We start from the raw sequence: 18,900 nt of genomic DNA, 5'->3' as shown, positions 1-18,900 counted from the left end.
GCAGAACAATATTGTATCATACAATTATTAGGTTCTGTAGAAGGACGTAGATCTGGGTATTTATTATGATGGAATATAGGCTGAACTGGATGGACAAATGTCTTTTTTCGGCCTTACTAACTATGTTACTATGTTACTAATATTGAGCAGAATTAAGTATGCTGATTATATATATATATATATATATACTAGCTGAAGAGCCCGGCGTTGCCTGGGCATAGTAAATATCTGTGGTTAGTTATAGCACCTCACTTCTCTCATTTTCCCAATCACATCTTTCATTTTCCCCCTCATATCTCTCATTTTCTCCCTCACTCCTCTCATTCCCCCCTAACACTTGTCATTTCGACCTCACATCTGTCATTTTCCGATCACTCCACTATTTTCCCTCACTCCTCTCATTTTGCACTCACACCTTTTCATTTTCACCTCCGTATATACATGTTTGTCATCTCCCTTATATATAGTATACACCTGTATGTCATCTCCTGTATATAGTATATACCTGTATGTCATCTCCCCTGTATATATAATACTAGATTGTGGCCCGGCGGCCTCGACCAATCAGAGAGCCGGGATTTCCAGGACAGAGACAGACAGAGACGGAAAAACCCTTAGACAATTATATATATATATATATATATATATATATATATATATATATATATATATATATATATATATATATATATATATATATATATATATATAGATAGATACCTGCTGTGTGTCATCTCCCCTGTATATAGTATATACCTGTATGTCATCTTCTATATATAGTATATACCTGTATGTCATCTCCTCCTGTATATAGTATATGCCTGTGTGTCATCTCCCCTGTATATAGTATATATCTGTGTGTCATCTCCTCCTGTATATAGTATGCGCGTGGCGAGTTTTGAGCGGCGACTTGTGTTTCGACTTTTATGTGGCGAGGTTGGTGTACTTGTGGTGAAATGTGTGCTGAGGGTAATATGTGTTCAAGCACGTGGTAGTGTGTGGCGCATTTTGTGTGTGTTCATATCCCCGTGTGTGGTGAGTATCCCATGTCGGGGCCCCACCTTAGCAACTGTACGGTATATACTCTTTGGCGCCATCGCTCTCATTCTTTAAGTCCCCCTTGTTCACATCTGGCAGCTGTCAATTTGCCTCCTACACTTTTCCTTTCATTTTTTCCCATTATGTAGATAGGGGCAAAATTGTTTGGTGAATTGGAAAGCGCGGGGTTAAAATTTCGCCTCACAACATAGCCTATGACGCTCTTGGGGTCCAGACGTGTGACTGTGCAAAATTTTGTGGCTGTAGCTGCGACGGTGCAGATGCCAATCCCGGACATACATACACACATACAAACACACATACACACATTCAGCTTTATATAGTAGATATATATATATATATATATATATATATATATATAGATATATATATATATATATCAGCATACTTAATTCTATATATATATATCCCCTCTGTCCAGCATGAGAGCCTCCACAGCCTCCCCATGTCCAGCATGAGAACCCCCCATAGCCTCCCCATGTCCAGCATGAGAGCCTCCACAGCCTCCCCATGTCCAGCAAGAGAGCCCCCATAGCCTCCCCATGTCCAGCATGAGAGTCTCCACAGTCTTCCCATGTCCAGCATGAGAGCACTCATAGCCTCCCCACATCCAGCATGAGAGCCTCCACAGCCTCCGAATGTCCAGGATGAGGCCATCATAGAGACTCTCCATGCCCAGGTTGAGGCCACCATAGAGCCTCCCTATGTCCAGGATGAGGCCACCACAGAGCCTCCCCATGTCCAGGATGAGGCCACCATAGAGCCTCCCTATGTCCAGGATGAGGCCACCACAGAGCCTCCCCATGTCCAGGATGAGGCCACCATAGAGCCTCCCTATGTCCAGGATGAGGCCACCATAGAGCCTCCCCATGTCCAGGATGAGGCCTCCATAGAGCCTGCCTACGTCCAGGATGAGGCCATCATAGAGCCTCTCCATGCCCAGGATGAGGCCTCCATAGAGCCTCCCCATGTCCAGGATGAGGCCTCCATAGAGCCTCCCCATGTCCAGGATGAGGCCACCATAGAGCCTCCCTATGTCCAGGATGAGGCCACCACAGAGCCTCCCCATGTCCAGGATGAGGCCACCATAGAGCCTCCCTATGTCCAGGATGAGGCCACCATAGAGCCTCCCCATGTCCAGGATGAGGCCTCCATAGAGCCTGCCTACGTCCAGGATGAGGCCATCATAGAGCCTCTCCATGCCCAGGATGAGGCCTCCATAGAGCCTCCCCATGTCCAGGATGAGGCCTCCATAGAGCCTCCCCATGTCCAGGATGAGGCCACCACAGAGGCCACCGTTGATTGGTGGAGGAAGGGGCCCTCCACTGATGAAGTCAGGGCCTATGGAGACAGTGAGCAGGTGGGTGTTGGAGGGCAAGGTGCGGCCTGTGGGCCACTGTTTTGCAGCCTCTAGGCTGTCTCTGGGACCTGTTCTCTTCAACATATTCATTAATGATCTGGTAGAAGGTTTACACAGTAAAATATCGATATTTGCAGATGATACAAAACTATGTAAAGCAGTTAATACAAGAGAAGATAGTATTCTGCTACAGATGGATCTGGATAAGTTGGAAACTTGGGCTGAAAGGTGGCAGATGAGGTTTAACAATGATAAATGTAAGGTTATACACATGGGAAGAAGGAATCAATATCACCATTACACACTGAATGGGAAACCACTGGGTAAATCTGACAGGGAGAAGGACTTGGGGATCCTAGTTAATGATAAACTTACCTGGAGCAGCCAGTGCCAGGCAGCAGCTGCCAAGGCAAACAGGATCATGGGGTGCATTAAAAGAGGTATGGATACACATGATGAGAGCATTATACTGCCTCTGTACAAATCCCTAGTTAGACCGCACATGGAGTACTGTGTCCAGTTTTGGGCACCGGTGCTCAGGAAGGATATAATGGAACTAGAGAGAGTACAAAGGAGGGCAACAAAATTAATAAAGGGGATGGGAGAACTACAATACCCAGAAAGATTAGCGAAATTAGGATTATTTAGTCTAGAAAAAAGACGACTGAGGGGCGATCTAATAACCATGTATAAGTATATAAGGGGACAATACAAATATCTCTCTGAGGATCTGTTTATAACAAGGAAGGTGACGGGCACAAGGGGGCATTCTTTGCGTCTGGAGGAGAGAAGGTTTTTCCACCAACATAGAAGAGGATTCTTTACTGTTAGGGCAGTGAGAATCTGGAATTGTTTGCCTGAGGAGGTGGTGATGGCGAACTCAGTCGAGGGGTTCAAGAGAGGCCTGGATGTCTTCCTGGAGCAGAACAATATTGTATCATACAATTAGGTTCTGTAGAAGGACGTAGATCTGGGGATTTATTATGATGGAATATGGGCTGAACTGGATGGACAAATGTCTTTTTTCGGCCTTACTAACTATGTTACTATGTTACTATGTCTCGGTCCGCGGGCCAGACTGTGAAAACCAGAGGGCCGCATGTGGCCTGCGGGGCCGCACTTTGCCAAGGTCTCCACAGTGTAACTGGTTATATATTTGGTTGGACTATACAGATAACAAACATCTGTAGAATCTCAAGAAAAAAGCCATGTCAGTGCTAACATTGCAAGTTGTGTTACAAACCATATGGAGGAGTAAGACCTCTTGGATGAGGAGTTGCTTAATGTGCACATTCCCATCCTCAGAATGTTTACACATACAACACGATAATGAGGAATGAGCCCTCATTAACCACTGCTGCCAGAGAGTCATGTACCCATGAAAGCATCTCAAAACAGAGTGTACCAGTAATCCTAGGCCATCCAGTAATAATGAATGCATTGACTTAATACAGTAGTAGTGATGCTGGATTATATATTAGACTGTGACATGACACCAAGACCATGTGTCTGGGATAGGCAGCTATCCAGCTCCAGGATAACCTCCTGTCAGTCAGTAAGCGCTCTTACACTATGGGGAAAGATATTTCCTGGATTATTTAGATAAAAAGCTTTGGGGATTATTACTTTCCAGTCAGAGTCACAGTAGCTGATGAGTAATTTAATAAATATTTATAAAGGAAAGCTGTCAACAGAAGAATAACTATAAAGTGTGTAGCCCTTTAGCAAACATTTTACTGGATTCCCCTGACCAAGATCAGATCCCATAAACATGCATGTTGAGATGGGATGACAACACGTTTTAGAATTTATTGATGGCTACAAATATTGTTAGTCCTCATGAGATCATATTCTGAAAAGTGAGATGAAAGCACAAGCACACTTTAAAAGGAAACAGCCATCAGGTTTAGGATGCCCAAACCATAAGCAGCACGAATAAGAAACCGGATGCTTAATTGCAGAGAGGTATGATTTACTCTGAAACGCTACAGTGTTATAGACTAGACATTCTTGGGTGGGACTAGGTCTCAGCCATCTAGTCTACGGTGGGTCTTCTCCCCACGCTGATTCGGTTGGTAGAGAGGCTTTTTCCTATGTACAGTCATATGGAGAGCGGTCAATGAACTGTAGTAGTCAAACGCTGTGGTGTTTCAAAATAAACATACTGTACTTTGAAAATCTGTCTTGGCCAACGGGTCCAAAGTGGGTCCTAGGCAGCATCTCCTCACCCTGCTCCAGTTGACAGGTCTCTTCCTATAAGTGAACATAGGCAAATACCGGTCAACTGGAGCAGGGTGAGGAGAAACCAGCCGAGATCCACCTCAGACTAGTCAGCTGAGACACTTGGGGCCCGATTCATCAAGACAAGTGATTTTCACAGTTGTGGTATAGCCCTGATTCATCAAGATTCACATACCTATTAATGAAATCAGGGGAGGTGCGAAGTGGCGTTCACCACTTTGCCGGAGCTGGGCCAAGATGGTATGAGAAGACCATAAATCACCAAAATGTTCTACTTTTTTGAAACTTTTTACCCCAGAATTCTATTCTAAAAGCTTTGATGAATCGGGCCTATAGTCACAGGCCAGCCTCCCAAGGAATGTTTACTCCGGAAAGCTGCAGCGTTTTAGAGTAAACCATATTTGGCTGCAATTGAACAGCCAGTGTTTGATTGGCGTTATCCTTGGTTAAGGCAGCATGAATCTGATAGCCGGTTTCCATTAATCTATTTTTTTTTCTTGAAATTTTTATAAGATTACAAACATTCACAAAAATAGTAACAATCGCAGAGAAGGGTGGGGTCGGAGTACGCGGGGTAGGGGTATTTGGGGAAATTCTCAGATTTTCAAGTGCCAATGTTAATGATAATAATTGATCTGTTAATGCTTATTGCTATAATACTTCAATTAAAAGATATTTAAAAAAACTAACAAACATTTAGGATGATAGAGTATAAACAATAGAGTATAAATAATTCAATTCCTGATACCTCACAGGATGAAAGCACTGAAATGCACATATCACTCAATGACACAAATCAAATAAAGTCAAGTCTAGTGGTCTAGTGTCCTAAACAAAATCTCTGAGGATTAAATAAAAAGCATCTATCACTAAGTAAGGGATTAGAGCAGAGAGAGAAGAAAAAGAGAGGATAGAGAAAGGGGGGAAGAGAGTAGAATAAAATAAGAAGGAAAGCATAACGGAAGGGAACCAAATATTCTATGGAATTCCGGGGGAATCCAAGAACAAGATCCAAAGGCTCAAGGTTCATAAGAACCTATCAGTTGAGCCATTGAACTCGGATGTAAGATCTTCCATCTTATGTAGACAAGCCATTTCCCCAAGGATGGGGATTCAGTCGACTTCCAATATCTCGGGATTACTGCATGAGCTGCTGTTAAACAACATCTCAATAACCTTGCCTTCTGGGATTTAATTTACTCAGAAAGAATGTATAGCAAGGCTACTTGGGGGAAGTTAACCACTTTACTACTGCCAACAGGGTGGTAGAAAGATAAAATAAAATGCCAAAAGGGGTTTTATACCACTGCAACTCCACCAAATATGTATCATGGTACCTCTTTCTTTACTACAACACCAACATTGATCCAAAACCGAGGGAAAAATGGCATCTAATTTTGCTGGGTACCGGTACCAGCGCGCAAGCATCTTGTGGTTTGTCTCCTGAGCTGCAGATGCCATAGAGAGCTTATGTTAATATATGAAGGCCTTTTTCCAGTCAGTCTCTGAAATAACCGTTCCCAGTTCCTCAGTCCACGTCTCCAGGTACTTTGGTTTATCAGATACGCTACTTTGATTCAAGAGAGGCTGGTTCCTTTTAAAGCAGGTTTTTAGGCCACATAAAATGTAGAGAAAAGTTATACTTTGTGTTTCAATTACTGAACAGTTTCAAGAAATTTGTTTGTAGTCAGCGAATGATAATGTGTTTATATTCGCAGGCTACAAGCCTGTACACACCGCTTCCTCCTCTAGGTGAGAAGGGGATACAGACATAACTTCAACATGGTGAGAAATTATAACAAGAGTAAATTGGGAAGTTGAAAAATGTGATTTGTATAGCAAAGAAGGTCTAGTTACATAAAACTGGAACATCCCTTTGATCATTATTCATTAGGTATAAAGGAGTCATAACCACACACATTACATTTAATAGACATTCCAAGTCATTTCATGCAACACTACAAACCCCACAACCCCTACACACATTATACAAGTATTGTCTGTTCTTGTAAAACTGCAGAATGTTCAAAAATACCATTTTACTTCTGTCAACTGCTGTTCTCCTTAGTGACAGTAACTAATTCACCCACATCAATTTAGTCAAGGAAGCAGAAAATAAAGCTAAGAAAGTATGTGTCACATCGTTTCCTAATTACAAGAAGCACGTTCATGTTTTATCTGTAGACAGCTGCTATTCCCTACAAGACATTCATTTAATTGAGAAATAGCTAGCCCTAAACCTAGTTCTCTTAGCGTTCCAGACTACGTAACTTTTCCGTCCATTATCGAAAACAAGTAGTAATGCTACACAATGACAAAACATTTTTACTAGTCTCTCCCCAGCGCACAGTGCACCCGATTCTACCACAGTGGTGGTGTTTTCTTACACTTGCTTTAGATAGAAAAGTTTTGGAAATGTGCAATAAATAAGGAGTATTCAAATTATATATACCACATTTTTGTGTGTCAGAAAAAGCTGCACAGGGCACTCCATGGTGTTTGTTCTTAAAGTCATCATTTTCCGTATGTTAATCCTTAAAATGTGGTATAAATGCATTGTTAAAATCTGGATGATTTCATGAATAATAAAATAGTCTTGTACAAATCCTGAGAAAAATACAAGAGGTAGCGACCTTCTTGCTCATCTGTTTCCATTTTTTTTTATTCAGGACATCTGAGTGGCAATAGGTTCGCTAAACCGGACCTTTCACCAAATCTTTAATGTGAATGTTATGTTTTGTATGTTGACGGTTATCCCTGGGGCGTGTACTTCTCCCTATATGATGCTGACCAATCGTAAGCAATAATAATAATATAATAATAATAATTTTTATTTATATAGCGCCAACATATTCCGCAGCGCTTTACAAATTATAGAGGGGACTTGTACAGACAATAGACATTACAGCATAACAGAAATACAGTTCAAAACAGGTACCAGGAGGAATGAGGGCCCTGCTCGCAAGCTTACAAACTATGAGGAAAAGGGGAGACACGAGAGGTGGATGGTAACAATTGCTTTAGTTATTCGGACCAGCCATAGTGTAAGGCTCAGGTGTTCATGTAAGGCTGCATGAACCAGTATGTAGCAGTACAGACACAGAGGGCTAATACTGCATAAAGTGTATGAGAACATGATGCGAGGAACCATTTTTTTTTTTTTTTTATTATAAATAGGCCACACAGGGATCGTTAGGTTAATGCATTGAGGCGGTAGGCCAGTCTGAACAAATGAGTTTTTAGGGTACGCTTAAAACTGTGGGGATTGGGGATTAATTGTATTAACCTAGGTAGTGCATTCCAAAAAATCGGCGCAGCACGTGTAAAGTCTTGGAGACGGGAGTGGGAGGTTCTGATTATTGAGGATGCTAACCTGAGGTCATTAGCGGAGCGGAGGGCACGGGTAGGGTGGTAGACTGATACCAGGGAGGAGATGTAGGGTGGTGCTGAGCCATGGAGTGCTTTGTGGATGAGGGTAGTAATTTTGTACTGGATTCTGGAGTGGATGGGTAGCCAGTGTAATGACTGGCACAGGGTAAGCAAGCAGCAATAAAGAACAAAAGAACACACCCAAACAAGGCTTAGGTTCATCAGTGTGTGAGATGTAATCACAGGAAAGTCTGTGGCGCTCAAGCAACTTGAAATCACTCTGCAGTGAGATCAGGCTGTCAATGTGTTTCACACAGGAGTGACCTGCCTATTCTGGAATATTTTATGTGAGATATAATGACACCCTGCTCTGATCTCACTGCAAAGCAATTATAAGTTGAGCACAACAGACATAAGTGTGAGACCTCAGGTCTATACAGTGTGGGGAGAGGGGCGGTACAGCAGAAGTGATTGTGCAATGAAAGGAGAGAAGATAAAAGGATTTGTAATGTGACACAGATCAGCTCAGCTGCACTGCTCTTCCCCCCCTTCAAACTCACTCATGCAGATTGTTAAACCATGAGATCAGAGCTGCATCATTACATTTCAAACACTGAGAAACGTGCTCTAAGTTATCATGGGGGGGGAGGGTGTGTTCTTTTTTCTGCTATGTTGTTTCCTGGTCAGCATCATACAGGTAGAAGAAGTACTCACCCCCAGTGAAAAACTCTCTCTAAGGCTGCTGTCACGCTATCAGTATGTGGTCAGTATTTTACATCAGTATTTGTAAGCCAAAACCAGGAGTGGAACAATTAGAGGAAAAGTATAATAGAAACATATGCACCACTTCTGCATTTATCACCCACTCCTGGTTTTGGCTTACAAATACTGATGTAAAATACTGACCGAATACTGATAGTGTGACGGCAGCCTAACACCCATTTGGACTCATTAGGTGCCAAATACTTTGAATATCTCTGTAACAGAAGAGTTAAATTAAAAAAAAAAAAAAAACACCATTTATTCACCGCTGCAGCCACTATTACATCATGTGTCCAGTTCAGTATGAATTTTCTTTTGTGAAAGGTCCTCTACAAGAGGCATAGAATAAGATGTCTTTGTCCAGCTAAAGTCACACCAAGGGGGAGGGAAGGTGATGGGTGGTCCTAGCTGCAGCCACTTCACATATAGTGAGACGAAGGAGGGGACATTTCTTTATACATTTCTCAGTTTCAATCATTGTAGGAGATAAAACAAAAAGAAGAGATGAACACTACGTGTGAAACGTTTAACCATAAGATTCTCATGGCATAACATACATGCCCTTTATTGTTATGTTGCATTTAGTGCCATACATTTCAAAATTACTTCTAGTATATGTTGAAAATTTAGTCACCTTCCTGCCAACGTTTATGGCCTCATAAATCAACATCTCCTCTCATTCTATTAATTCTATCACATCAAGACACCAAATCTATCACAAACAATACTGCATTGTTAAACATTACAGTAATAAAAGTACAAAAATGGCAACGTTTTTCATTTGTAAGATGATGGCATTGGGAAATGGATCAAAACAATATTATTGGTAATATTAATGCTAAAAGCACGTGCTCTGCAGAGAGACTGCTCGCCCATTAATAAATACAGTGCTTTACACATGACTTATATGTATGATGTCAAATCGGTTAATGAGTGGATCTCGTACCTGAACATAGCTGTTCGACCTTTGTGTAGTTTAAACACAGAATGTCATTCACCCATGCAATGATGTCATGTCTGCTCATAGTCTCCTGGGTTATCGAGGTAGAGTACACGTTGACCGCCATTCCCCAGCTGTAAAGACAAACATGACATTAAGGTTGGAATCTTATGATAGGATCAGTATTAAAAGCATCTAAGACGACTATGGAACCCCAGACCGAGGTAGATTGACAGTCATCTTGTGTTTCTTCCATTTTTTAATACTTGTGCCAACAGTTGTTGCCTTCTCACCACGCTGCCTGTCTATTGTCCTGTATCCCATCCCAGCCTTGTGCTGCTCTACAATTTTGTCCCTGGTATCCTTGGATAGCTCTTTGGTCTTTACCATGGTGGAAAGGTTGGAGTGTGATTGATTGAGTGTGTGGACACTATAGGTAATTAGTGCAGAGTAGGAAGGCGTCTTAAAGAAAAACTCACTCTGTGAGAGCCAGAATTCTTGCTGGTTGGTAGGTGATCAAATACTTATTTCATGCAATAAAATGAAATATATTTATATATCATACAATGTGATTTTCAGTTTTTTAATTTTTAGATTCTGTCTCTCACATTTGAAGTGTACCTACAATAAAAATTACAGAGCTTTCCATTCTTTGTAGGTGGGAAAATTTGCTAAATCGTCAGTCTTTTCCCCACTGTATATATGCAGCACAAATTCTTCCCCTGATGACTGATGTTATAGAAAGAAAAAAAAAATTCTAAAAGGTGATATGGATGAGGTCACCTCACTTCTAATAGTGTGTGAGCCCAGAGCTGATGAATACAGGTACCAGAGGTAACAATGGAGAGTGTAATACAGAGGTTATAAGGCAAATGGTGCAAACATTTTAATGACCGCAAACTGCAAAAATGATTTACAGCCTAGTACTCATGCATTTTAGTTATTAAAAATAAATTCAAATAGTCCCACAGGTCAGCATCCTCTCTTTTTTTGCCAACATTTGGATAAGACTTTTCTACAATCTGTAATGTGTATCATTGGGAAATTGTTCCAGCTGCAACTAAGGCACAACAAAAGAACAAACTGGGGTAAGACGACGTCCAAAAAATACACAGCCGAGTGCGTATAATGGCATGTGGTTGGTCCGCTAACATTCTAACAATCTATTAGAGGATTACATAGGTGGTCTGTGGTCATATATCAAGCATTTTCATTAGTGACTGTTTTTGGGAAGCCATTACCGCTGTACTAACCTGGCCTCCGTACTGCAGTATAATTATTTATAGGCCTTTGGCTGGAAAATGCTTTTCTGTCGTGTACTATTTATAGTGCTGTGCCGCGTTCATTTACCATTTCCTTTCGGTAGTGCTTTCTTATGAGCAGTTATCCTGTGTCCATCAAAGCTAATCAGGCTTTCTGGAGGATTTTAATATTTTCAGTTCCCCCCCCCACCCCAGACATCAAACTGCACCAGATTGAAAAACAATTTGTCTTTTTCATCTATCGTAAGTTATATTAATAATACATTTTAAACATTTGCATATATTAGTATATACTGTAAATTTTTGCTTAAGGGGTATTTGCACAATTGAAAGTTATAACTTATTGATCACTGTGTGTTGAACAGTTATGTGCACACGATCAGGAACTGGCAGCGCTTTGGATGCAGCACATCTTCACTGCGTCCAAAGCGCTGACAGCTATTGAACGTAGGTAAATACGTATATGTGTTCACTGTACGGTGCGGAATCACAGCATCCGATACATTGTACGTGTGAGATTTACCTTGCGGAGACTCGTGTCTCTGCAAGAGACAGACACGCTGCGGTCTGGAGAGACGCGCCACATGTCCGTCTCCGCAGGTAAACCGCGGGCGTCTGTGCAGGTACTGTGGGCATGGAATTTCTTGAAATCCCATCCACTATTCTGTAACATCTTAATGCTGCGGGTTGGACGCTGTGCAGGTACGCAACGTCAAACCAGCAGCGTTTACTGATAGTGTGCACATACCCTTAGGACCCTCAGTGGTCCCAAGAATGTAGTGGTGTGCATGCTTGACCTACATACATTTCATGCATTCTTTATTGGGCTGCTGGGATGTCCCAGGAAAGTGTTTGGCTATTTCTGATAATGATACAATTAGAGGTTGAGCATGTAACTACTGCTCCATTCAGATGGGCCATTCAGAGAGCCAGTTCTCAAGATCACTCTAGACCACCAGTGATCAGAAAGTTGTCCCTAAGGCAATGGGGATAGGGTATAACTTTCAATTGAGGGAATATTCATTTAAATTAACTAATTAGTCATTTGGTATTCAATAACAAGTCAGTAAAAATAGGGGCAATGCAACTCTAATAATTTGGGTATTGGGGGTACTACAGATCATGCCTTGTCTGTAGAGTTTGACATAATGTGAAAGCCGTATGTACACAAAACAGATATTTGTCACTTCAGAAATGGTCCGAAATCCACAGCATAAGTTGTATCCATTACCACAATGTCCAAAAAAAATTCTGCATTTTTCTTTAAGTTTCCAATTGCCAATATTAACCTACTGTAAAAATAATAAAGATGCAATTGAATTCTATCATTCTTTTCTACAAAGGTAAATAATGCTGCAGTTTGAAAAGTCTCAAGTTGTATTATAAGTGGCAAAGATTATTCCAAAATTTTCCCAATACTAAAAATTGGCTAGTCAATCTACGACGGCTCCAAGTAATTTGTAACAATACGAGATCATTATGGGGGAACATTTAACAGAAGCTGTTATTACAGACTTGGATAAGTCACCAAGCCATTCCAGTACACAATTTCAACACATTTCATTTCCAAAAACTGATAGCTGCTATTATAAGAAGATCATTAACACAATAGAGCATCAAGGCAAAATTATACATTCTACACATGCGTTTCACACAATCTTAGACAAAAGCTTGAAAAAAAACATTAGAGATAAAAATGTACACACAAAATACTGTTATTAATAAAGTGAGAAATCAGACATATCTTAATGGCTGAAATATTTAGTGAACCTGTCACCAGGTCTGGCCGATACGAGTTACGGCCACCGCATTCTATAATGCCGTATATCTGCCCCCAACCCGACCTGCAAGTGAAGAAAAATAACTTTTATTATACTCACCTGTGTGGCGGTCTGGTCCGAGGGGTGCCACTTTTCGTGGTCCGGTGCCTCCTTCTTACAATCCCCGTCCTCCTCCTTTCTTTGTGCGGATGACGCATCCCTGCATCCTCCACACAGTCTCCTCGGCACAGCGCTCCTGCGCAGGCGTACTTCTCTGACCTGATGAGGGCACAGCACAGTCCTGCAGTGAGCAGGGCTTCTCTGATCTTTCCCGACACTTGAGCACTGCAGCACTTTACTCTGTCCTGTCCTGTGTGACAGCTCTCCAGCGACCAAACAGCGACGCTGCAGCGATCCGGATCGTTGTCGGTATCGCTGCAGCGTCGCTTAATGTGAAGGGGCCTTTAGACCAATGATTGGCTACAGCAGTCACTTGGGTAGACCGCATGTGAACGCGTGATCATAGTCAGAGACCGGTGGGGAGCACAGAAGCTGGGGAATCAAGATCATCAGGGAAAGTAACGGCTCTAGTGTTATTTAAGCCATTTAGTACTTTTAGACTAATTTTTGCATCCCCCACCCCCCAAAAAAAAGTAATTTTGTAACATAAAATAATTGTTATATTTACAGCTCAGGTAATGGACACATATATTGAAGCAAATGTACCTTTAAAAAGTTCATCCTGAGAATCTTTAACTGTAACTGATGGCAAATAAACTATATATTGGCAGCATATGCCGTTCCTGCTGATTGTGGGGGTCTCCATTAGCTGGGACAACCACAATCACAAATTAAGGAGCAGAAATCTTTGTGGCATTTTTACCCGAATGAGTGATGTTGCAATGTCTGCACAACGTCTATACAGCAGCAGCTCTAAGAAGGGAAAACTCTTCAAAGAGCCGCAGTGCTACAGTGCCTTCATTATAGGAAGCATAGATCAACAACTAGCAGTTTATCCTAGCAAAATTGTATATCATAAGATATATAGCAACATAGCCACATACCACTAATTGATATATCATAACATATATAGCCACATACCACTTATTAATATATAACTATATAGCCACATACCACTTATTAATATATACGGTAACTATATAGGCACATACCATTTATTGATATATCACAGATATATAGCCACATACCACTTATTGATATAACATATAGCCACATACCACTTATTTATATAACTATATAGCCACATACCACTTATTTATATAACTATATAGCCACATACCACTTATTAATATATAACTACTGTATATAGCCACATACCACTTATTGATATATCATAGATATATAGCCACATACCACTTATTGATATAACATGTATAGCCACATACCACTTATTGATATATCATAGATATATAGCCACATACCACTTATTGATATAACATGTATAGCCACATACCACTTATTAATATATAACTATATAGCCACATACCACTTATTAATATATAACTACTGTATATAGCCACATACCATTTATTGATATATCATAACATGTATAGCCACATACCACTTATTAATATATACCGTAACTATATAGCCATACCACTTAATATATAACTACTGTATATAGCCACATACCACTTATTGATATAACATATATAGCCACATACCATTTATTGATATACAACTATATAGCCACATACCACTTAATATATATACAGTAACTACCGGTATATAGCCACATACCATTTATTGATATATAACTATATAGCCACATACCACTTATTAATATATATACAGAAACTATATAGCCACATACCATTTATTGATATATAACTATATAGCCACATACCACTTAATATATACACAGTAACTATATAGCCACATACCATTTATTGATATATAACTATATAGCCACATACCACTTATTAATATATAACTACTGTATATAGCCACATACCATTTATTGATATAACATATATAGCCACATACCACTTATTTATATACAGTAACTATATAGCCACACACCATTTATTGATATAACATATATAGCCACATACCACTTATTAATATAACTATATAGCCACATACCACTTATTAATATATAACTACTGTATATAGCCACATACCACTTATTGATATAACATGTACAGCCACATACCACTTATTAATATATAACTACTGTATATAGCCACATACCATTTATTGATATATCATAACATGTATAGCCACATACCACTTATTAATATATAACTATATAGCCACATACCACTTAATATATATATACAGTAACTACCGGTATATAGCCACATACCATTTATTGATATATAACTATATAGCCACATACCACTTAATATATATACAGTAACTATATAGCCACATACCATTTATTGATATATAACTATATAGCCACATACCACTTAATATATATATACAGTAACTATATAGCCACATACCATTTATTAATATATAACTACTGTATATAGCCACATACCACTTATTGATCTAACATATATAGCCACATACCACTTATTAATATATATACAGTAACTATATAGCCACATACCACTTATTAATATACGGTATATACAGTAACTATATAGCCACATACCATTTATTGATATATAACTATATAGCCACATACCACTTATTAATATATAACTACTGTATATAGCCACATACCATTTATTGATATAACATATATAGCCACATACCACTTATTTATATACAGTAACTATATAGCCACACACCATTTATTGATATAACATATATAGCCACATACCACTTATTAATATATATATACAGTAACTATATAGCCACACACCATTTATTGATATATCATAGATATATAGCCACATACCACTTAGGGAACGAATAGTATACTTCCCAACAGAAATCATGCAAGTAAATCACACTCTTCGCTTTCTGGTTTGCCAGCACATTTTCTAATACAAAACTGCAGGAACGCGGTCGTCTGCACAGAGAGGTCAGAGGGGGAACAGGAAAGGAACAAAGGCTTGAAGTGGAGAGTTTTAATGAGGAAAGGCTGGCTTTACTGAATTCGAGGACAGAGCCAAGACGGAGCAGGAAGTGGTGACCAATATGACAACACTCAGTCAAACAACCGGATAAAACCGCCGGCAGTGCTGGTAACACAATACTGAATGGTCATTGGTCACAGATAAAATTAACACCACAAGGAAACATCAGTCAATGCATGATCTGCTAAAGCAAGGAGGCCATCATATAAAACCAACGTTACGAAGTAGTCCAAGACATATCTCATTACAAAATATAATGTGCAGGTCAGAGTCTACTACTGCAACCGCCATTTTAGTAGGTTCCCAATGGTGGCACCACTATTTTTTTTTGCATTTCTGCCTTTCATTTTTATACATGGTGAACAAGCGATTTACTTAGCACTTTTGGCTTGTGACATGGTGCTCTATCACCCTGGAAAATGTATTGTTCATCAACAAATGGTGCTTTATTGTTGGGATAAGTTGCTCTTGTAGGATGTTTACATACAAATTTGCCATAGACGAAGAATTTTAAGTGGACCCTCTCCCACACGAGTGATCTCAGGATGCTTTACTGTTGGCATGTCACAGGACTCATGGAAGTGCTCACCTTTTCATATCTGGTTATTTCTCCCCATGTCCCACACAGTCTAAAGGGGGCTTTGTCACGAAAAGATAACTTTACTCCACACCTCTGCAGTCCAATCTATGTAATTTCTGCAGTATGTCGGTTCGTCCTTGATTTTTTTCTTGGAGAGTAGTGTCTTCTTTGCTGTCCTTCTTGATGCCAGGGCAGCCCCCAAATGCCTTCACCTCATTGTGTGAGTTTATGCACAGACACATGCCTGCTGCCATTCCTGAGAAAGTTTACACTGGTGATTATTCAGAATGTCTCCTAAAGAGAATTTGGTTAAAGAATGGCATCTAACATCCTCCAAGAGCAACTTCTCCCAACAATTCAGGAGCAATTTGGTGATGAACAATGCTTTATTCAGCATGTGTGGAAACCTCATCATCAACTACAAAAAAAAAACCATCTGACTGCTGTGCTTGCCAACAAGGGTTTTGCCACCAAGTATTAAGTCTTGTTTGCCAGAGGGATCAAATACTTATTTCTCACTTCAAAATGCAAATAAATTTACATAATTTATACAGTGTGATTTTCTGGATTTTATTTTTGATATTCTATCTCTCAATGTTAAAACTAACCTACCCTTAAAATTATAGACTGTTCATGTCTTTGTCAGTGGGCAAACTTACAAAATCAGCAAGGGATCAAATACTTATTTCCTTTACTGTATACACACACTCACAGTAGGAAAGCCATCTAGGAGAGGGTTAAATTGTAGCACTCCAGGTACTGGTTGGGTGCACCTGGATGGCTATGACTAGAACAAAGCCATGCGTTCACTTGTGGCAATCAGCTGGGAAAACTGAGAAGAGTGGATTATGCCATGATGGAGCTGGAGAGAGAAAAGCCAAAATCTGTCTGAAGAGAGACTGCAATGGTCGTGTGCACCAAACTGCAAGTATCACCGGCTGCATTTGACGATAGTTTTGTGTGACCGAACGGAGGCTTGCTCAGCTGTGTCGGAGTAGCCATAGACTATATTGTTAAATTAGTGCTTGAATGAAGCTAGGGATTTTATGTTTATGGCTTTGTTTTGGTATTGTACAACTAGTGTGTGATCTAAAAACCGTTGTGGCTTTATCTTCCAGGTGGCTGCCCAAGAGAGTGAACCCCATTACAGGACCGACAAACTATATAAAAGACATATCCTTAGCCTTTAAGTCACATATGTTCTGTTCTAGATTCAATACAGAAATAATTCTATAATATCAGACCCAGCTGGCTTGCAGCATATGACAGACGGTTCCATACATTCTTGCTCTGAAGATATTTACTGTCTTGGATGGAACATTTTGTCTTCAGACCACAAGTCACATGAATACTCTTTGTGATAAAGTACATTTATTAGGAGCACTTCATGCATTTCTGGTCTTCCAGCTTGTGTTCAGATCACTGCTCCCATCCAGATACATACAGAACTACTAGGAGGGTCCGCATTATATCCTTCGGCTTCTGACCCATCTACTTGTGTTCTTTTTCACTTCAGATAAAAAAGCCTAGTACTGCAGACATGTTGCTATAGCAAAGCAACCTATCCAGACGTCTTTCAGGAACACTTGTAACTATTTTTATCTATGTCTCTAGTGAAATCTCGCTTTATTAAATGCACTGTTAAATCTCCTGGGCGCAGACTGAAGGCTAAAGGGAAATCTTGCAGATAACGGAACGCTTGCGTTGATTGCGCAGTATAACGGTTTTATTGTGCTAGATCATTCCTCGCTGGCTCTTAAAGGACAGTTCTCTGACAGAAGCTTCTCGGATTTCCTGTAAAATGCCACATAAGGGTGTGGTAGAAATTGTTGCAATATGAGTAATTTGTTTCCGTATATTTTCTAATGTAACACATGCAGGTTTATGAACGTCTGCTGATGTAGGCCCCTGACAGTCTTTTTAAGAGAATATATATTGAAGTGGTTACAAGTCACTAATGGGATTGAGTGCCATGCTCTAGTAAATCTGGAGTGGCGTAGGCAGGCTGTAATGAAGAAGAAACATCTACATTGGAGACCATACTGCACAGTACAAGGGTAGATCATTTTGTGGCTCCGATTTTTTGTGAAAAACACAATATGACTGCAAAGTACAAATACCTATTTTAATATTACATGAGGCAGACTGGCCTTTCTGCAGTACTCACAGTCAGCAAACAAAATGACACTTCTAGTTTGTCCTATTCAATAAGGAACGAGAATACATGGACCTAGAGTGGGCTTATGTAGCGTACCACCGGTAGCAGTTGTTGGAAGCTAAGCCCGCCGCGCTGCTGTCACAGAAGTAGTCACGGGATGGGACATTGTGCCAGAACTAGTGTGTCATTGTGGTGTAACCACATTTCATATCATGCGTTTGCAGATATATATTAGGGCTATATTGGGATGTGACGTTTGTGACGGTAATATGTCCCATGTCAATAGGAAGCTGTATACTTGCTCAACGGTCAAGAAAAGAGTCAAGGCTGGATTCACACATGCAGCTTTTGAT

At 40.1% G+C, this 18,900-nt stretch overlaps 1 protein-coding gene across 2 annotated transcripts in view; it reads right to left on the bottom strand.

The window, feature by feature from the left end:
* The window catches only part of MAPRE2 (microtubule associated protein RP/EB family member 2), a 223,554-nt gene that overhangs the window by 61,341 nt on the left and 143,313 nt on the right, over positions 1 to 18,900 (bottom strand). For both annotated transcript variants that reach the window (XM_069731293.1, XM_069731292.1), the window contains one exon: positions 9,738 to 9,865. In XM_069731293.1, the coding sequence (XP_069587394.1) occupies positions 9,738 to 9,858 (121 nt within the window). In that variant the 5' untranslated portion in view covers positions 9,859 to 9,865. The remainder of the gene's footprint in view (positions 1 to 9,737; positions 9,866 to 18,900) is intronic.

This window comes from Ranitomeya imitator, chromosome 6 (assembly GCF_032444005.1).
Source record: "Ranitomeya imitator isolate aRanImi1 chromosome 6, aRanImi1.pri, whole genome shotgun sequence".
NCBI lineage: Eukaryota > Metazoa > Chordata > Amphibia > Anura > Dendrobatidae > Ranitomeya > Ranitomeya imitator.
Note: the sequence above shows the minus strand (reverse complement) of the source record. Positions and strands in the feature narration are given on the sequence as shown.